The following is a 6000-nucleotide window of genomic DNA, read 5'->3' on the forward strand; positions in this document are numbered from 1 at the left end:
ATGCCAAGAAATTGTTGAATTTCTTTGACAGAAAGATTAGTATCTGGAAACTTCAATAATTGCTCTGCGAGATGTGGACCTGGGCAGATGGTGCCGTGGGAGATTTTCATCCCTAGGAAATAAATTTCTTTTTGTCCAATCACGCTTTTCTTTTCTGATAACATGATCCCGTACTGTGATGCCAACTGGTGGAAATGTTCAAGAAGCTGATGATGTTCTGCATGACTTTTTGAAAACAATAATATATCATCGATGTATATCAAGGTACTATGCAGAATAGGATTGAAGATCCTGGTCATCGCTTTTTGAAAAAGTGACGGCGCGATCTTTAAACCGAAGGGTAAAACTGTCCATTGGAATTGTTCATTCGGTATACAGAACGCTGTCTTGTATCTGTCGTCTGGATGAATGCCGAGTTGCCAAAATGCACCTTTAAGATCGAACTTTGAAAATATCTGTGCTTCAGCAAGATGGATGAACTGTGTTCTTGCTTTTGGAATAGGGAACTTGTCATCCCTGATGAACACGTTCAACGGCTTGTAATCAATAACCAATCTCTTTTTTCCTCTGATCTTCTCTGATCTTTTTTCAACATAGAATGCTTGACATGCCCAAGAGGAATTAGTTGGTTCAATGAGACCTTATCTTAATAAAGAATAACATTCTTCTCTGGCAAGCTTAAGGTCTGAAGGAGACATTCCCGGATGTGTAGCCTTAGTTGGACTAACATCTTCATTGAGCTTGAAGGGAATGTGGATGAAGAAATCTGGGTTTTTCCAAAGTGGATGATCATGAATAAACTGATCATGACTTTCAGCACATAACTTCAGGAGTTTGTTTTGGATGGACTGGAAATCTGGACAGGAATACGAAAGAGAATAAATCTTGTTTGTCTGGGTGAAGGGCTTGAATTCTCTTTTGTACTTAATTCCAGTGGGAAGAATCCTTAATGATTTCGAAAGACAATAAACATCCCATCCTAAAAGAACATCCTTTTGAGGGAGTGGACTACCGATTACCTGAGTCCAAATGATGCAATTAGGAAGGAGTTTAATTCCAATTTTGTTTTTGGAAATCAAAGAGGTTGTAAAGATTTGATCATTGACTGCTCTGAAAAACTGAGTGTGGGAAGACCAATAATCTGGTGGTAAGACTTTAGGATTGATCATGGTCTTATGAGATCCTGTATCAATGAATGCAACAGCAGGAATAGGTTTACCATGTTTTTCAGGAAGGAGTTGGATCTGGACATGTGGGCTGATTTGAGGATTTTGAGAAAATAGAACAGGCTGGACTGGTTGAATCTGAAGAGATTCGTCTGTCTGGTAATCATTGTCTGAATCAGAATTTTCTGAATCAGTGAGGACGAGAACTGTTTCTTCTGTCATCTCTTCTTGTTCTGAAAGAATAGATTCTGCGTCTGCATCTAATTCTTCATTTTGTAACTCTTGAGCAAGCTTTGCAGATTTTGTCCTGTTCATTGGGCACTGTTTTGCATAGTGTCCTTTGTTCTTGCAAATGAAACAGCGAGGAGATTTGTCATGTCCTCTTCTGTTCTTGAATTCTCTTTTGTACTTAATTCCAGTGGGAAGAATCCTTAATGATTTCGAAAGACAATAAACATCCCATCCTAAAAGAACATCCTTTTGAGGGAGTGGACTACCGATTACCTGAGTCCAAATGATGTAATTAGGAAGGAGTTTAATACCAATTTTGTTTTTGGAAATCAAAGAGGTTGAAAAGATTTGATCATTGGCTGCTCTGAAAAACTGAGTGTGAAAATACCAACAATCTGGTGGTAAGACTTTGGGATTCATCATGGTCTTATGAGATCTTAAAAGCAAACCTTTGAAAATTCAATTTTGTTTGACTGACCTATAACCCTTAATGTTAGGGCAGTCGAAATTCTTGAGTGGTCGTCTATGTGCCTAACAGTCGAAATTCTTGAGTGGTCGTCTATGTGCCTAACAGTCGAAATTCTTGAGTGGTCGTCTATGTGGCGTAGGAAATCCTAGTTTGAGTGTTTGACCCTTAACCTTATATTTCTCTTCTTGCTCCCACCCAGAAAAAATAAAATAATTAAAAAAGCGTCAGTCCTGTTACAAATTAGAATGGGCCGCCGCCCTTCTCTCTCTCTCTCTCTCTCTCTCTCTCTCTCTCTCTCTCCTGTGGGCACTTGAACACGGTCAAGGACGAGCATGAAGAAGTATGATCTTCTCTTTCTCTCTCTCTCTCTCTGACCGACGACTCCATCTGGGTGTACTCCAGGTGAGAGAGAACCAGTGCAGTGCTTCGACTTAATTTGTTTCATACTGATTCATATCTCTCCTATACCTAATTTGTTTTTTAATTCGAAGTCTTTATCTTGAATGGTTCAGCGTTGGACCCATGGACGATCGACCCATTTCCCAGAAGCCTCAAACTGGCTATAAATTATTAGGGACAGATATATCTTTTTCATTCATTGCGCCAACCAAACTACAGCTACACCCAGCTACCCCCATGGATAACCTCACGGTACTACTACTCGTCGCACTCTCTATTGCTTGGATCTTCATTCATGCCTTCAAATCCTTCCGCCTGAACTCAAACCCGGCAAATCCCCTCCCGCCGGGCCCCCCTCGCCTTCCCCTCCTCGGAAACCTCCCCCACCTCCGCGGCGGATCCCCCTACCAAAACCTCTCCGCTCTCGCCAAAACTTACGGCCCCGTCATGTCCCTCAAGCTCGGAACCCTCACCACCGTCGTCTTCTCCACCGCAGACGCCGCTAGAGAGGCCTTGAGCAAACACGATGCCCTCCTTTCCGATCGAGTCACCCGCCACGTCTCCAAAGTCCTCGACCACAACAAGGTCTCCCTAATACTGTCCCCGGTGTCCGACCGCTGGCGCAACCTCCGCAAGATCTTGACGCTGCAGATGTTCGTGACCCAGCGCCTCAACGCTGGCGAGGACCTCCGCCTGAAGAGGGTGCAGCAACTGCGGGAGCACCTGCAGGAGAGCTGCAGTGGCGGCGCTTCCGTGGACGTCAGCGGGGCCGTATTCACGACGCTGCTGAACATGACGTCGAACGCTCTTTTCTCGGTGGATTTGGCGGGGTACGGTTCGGAGGAGTCGCGGGAGTTTGAGAGGATTATATTTGGAGTAATGGAGGAGAGCGCGAGTCCAAATGTGGCGGATTTTTTTCCTGTGCTGCGGTGGATGGATCCGCACGGCAGGCAGAAGAAGGTGAGGATGCACTTTGAGAAGTTCATGGGGGTGCTTGATGAGATAATAAATCAAAGGAGGGAAGAGAGAGGAAATTCAATGGGAAACAATACGATGAACGACGTGGCGGATGCACTTCTGGATCCCAAGCTGGAGAAGGACTGCGGGATCTCTCTCAATGATATCAGGCATCTGTTTATGGTATGTATGGGCCATCTGCTTCTCTCTTACTGTCACATTCTTGGAAATCAATTAGTGCCAACAATGATCAAAGGTGGTCGTGGGCTCTTCTTCTTCTTCTTCTTCAAATATATATATTGAAGTCCTTAAATTTCTTTGAAATGTGAGATATTTTGTTTCTCAAAGAATTGTTTGAACTCGATTTAATTTTTTTTTTGAGATATCTACCCTTAAAAAATTCTTAAATGTGTCGTTATTTAAGATATCGACACTCATTATTATTTTTTTTTCTAAAAATATGCGTGAACGCATTAAGTAGTTTAAATGTGTAAATTACGGATACTAATAGAAATTAGTGTTTTTTCAATTTATGAGAGACTCATTACATTGGACTTGAGTTATATAACAAGGAGGGGTGTACAACTCATCTCCCATAATTCATACTTCTCCATACTCCTCTCAATACTCTTAACATGAAATATTTGATATGAAATTAAGTTTCAATCTCTAATTATTCAAATATTCCTATTAACCAAAGCTTATTAATCATAATAGCGTATGTGCCATTAGTCATTAATGAGCATTTTCTTATAATTACAAAGCTTTATATATAAAGTTTATTCCTAATTGCTCATGTGCCATTAATGAAGATATCATTATTATTTTTTTATATGACAATGCTTTTTTAGGATGTATTTCTTGCGGGAATCGACACATGCTCGAGTATGTTAGAATGGGCAATGGCAGAATTACTTCACAATCCTGAAAAATTGGCAAAAGCTCGAGCTGAACTCCAAGAAGTGCTTGGCAAGGAGGGGCAAATTCAAGAATCAAACATTTCAAAGCTCCCTTACCTGCAAGCAGTAGTGAAAGAAACCTTGCGACTGCATCCGCCAGGCCCGCTCCTACTTCCTCATAAAGCCAAAGCTAACGTTGAAATATATGGATTTGAAGTTCCCAAGAATGCTCAAATATTAGTAAATGTTTGGGCAATTAACCGAGATCCTAACTCGTGGTCTAATCCAAACTCATTTTCTCCTGAAAGATTCTTAGAGAGCAAGATTGATTATAGAGGACAAAATTTTGAATTTTTGCCTTTTGGTTCCGGAAGGAGGATGTGCCCCGGATTGCCATTGGCTCATCGAATGATGCATATGATTTTAGCTACTTTTCTTTACTTTGATTGGAAGCTTGATGAGGGCATGAAGCCACAGGACATGGACATGAATGAAAGGAATAGAGTGACCTTGCTGAGGAGGGCGCAACGTCTTCGAGCTGTTCCAATCAAAGGTTGACTTCATGCATTACCAATATTTATTTATGTACGAAAGTAATATTATTTTTTTTTTGTTCGTATAAAAATAATTTGTAAAATGTTTAGGGCATGCTTGTTATAGCCCATGTTATATTTATAAAGTTAATTTATAATGAGAAGGTCTAAGATTTTTAAAAGACATGTCAAATAGAGAGTTGGAAAGTCATAAAACAACAAATGAATTCTAAAACACTACAAAATAAAAGATATCAATAACTATAATTAATCACAAGGCAAAGCATGCCAATTAAGATTGAAACTCAAGGGCAACATTCATTTCCATTAGTAGCTTATTTTACATTATATTTAATATCAAAGATAAATACGCGAACTCAACCATTAATGTGATGACCTACTTAATTTCCACATATAACTTTTTTTTTTTTTTATAATATAATAAAACTAATATCACAAAAACTCAGTAGATCATAATCAATCTATACTCGTGGGTAATAAGGATACATCAGAAACACATTACGGAAGCCTATGCAGCAGGAAATATAAATTATAAACACCTCATTATACCATATATCACAATACTAGAGTTACTACAACCATTGTATTTGTATATACACAATACACAACCCAAAAGATGTCTTAGAGCCATTTTCGAAAATACATCTGACCCTATCAAAGTACTTACCTTTCTGGAAGGGCAAAACAACTGTACTATCTCAGCGGAACTTTATCCGCTCTCCTATTAGGAGCTCCTCAAATATTTATAAAGTTCGGGGTGAGACACCTCTCAATAAGGAAAATAAACTAACACTAGTGTGTGGCAACATGAGCATTTCCATGGTATACATATAATCATAAACATAACCAGTAAAACTGTATATATATATATATATATATATATATCATTATTTCTGGGAAAAACATGCGTAATCAAAACATGACACAACATAATGGTTTCCATAGCATAATACATCTCATATAAATAATAATACAAAAACAACCCTGGTAGGTTAGCTGACCGTTGTCATGTATTACCCCCATATGACTGGGTTGTGTGGCTTGAAGGAGGGACCTGACAATGGTTGGCTGACCACTGTCAAGTCAAGAGTACAGTCCGTAAGTCCAATGGGTCTACCAGACCTGGTCCGTACACAAGGGGCGCTTACACTTCTTAAAACCACATCGATCATCCAATTTCACACCATTCTGTACAATGGCATTAACACGAATATCATGATAAATCATGAACACATAGCATTGGTACCGTGCAAGTGTTACCCTAAACCAAGCCAATCAGGTTCTGATAACATATAACATATACTGAAATTGTGATACATGAATAT

The 6000-nt window shown here is 39.6% G+C and overlaps 1 protein-coding gene across 2 annotated transcripts; it reads left to right on the plus strand.

The window, feature by feature from the left end:
* Positions 1-1969: 1969 nt before the first annotated feature.
* Positions 1970-4836, plus strand: LOC131165979 (cytochrome P450 76T24-like). 2 transcript variants are annotated; one of them, XM_058124177.1, is made up of 3 exons: positions 1970-2268; positions 2379-3405; positions 4074-4836. In XM_058124177.1, the coding sequence occupies exons 2-3, from the start codon at positions 2389-2391 to the stop codon at positions 4677-4679; spliced, it is 1623 nt and encodes a 540-aa protein (XP_057980160.1). In that variant the 5' UTR covers positions 1970-2268; positions 2379-2388; the 3' UTR covers positions 4680-4836. The 2 variants fall into 2 exon arrangements, with proteins under 2 accessions (XP_057980160.1, XP_057980161.1); XM_058124178.1 differs by having other exon boundaries at positions 1975-3405.
* The last annotated feature ends 1164 nt before the right edge of the window (positions 4837-6000 follow it).

The sequence above is a fragment of the Malania oleifera genome, chromosome 10 (genome assembly GCF_029873635.1).
Source record: "Malania oleifera isolate guangnan ecotype guangnan chromosome 10, ASM2987363v1, whole genome shotgun sequence".
Lineage (NCBI taxonomy): Eukaryota > Viridiplantae > Streptophyta > Magnoliopsida > Santalales > Ximeniaceae > Malania > Malania oleifera.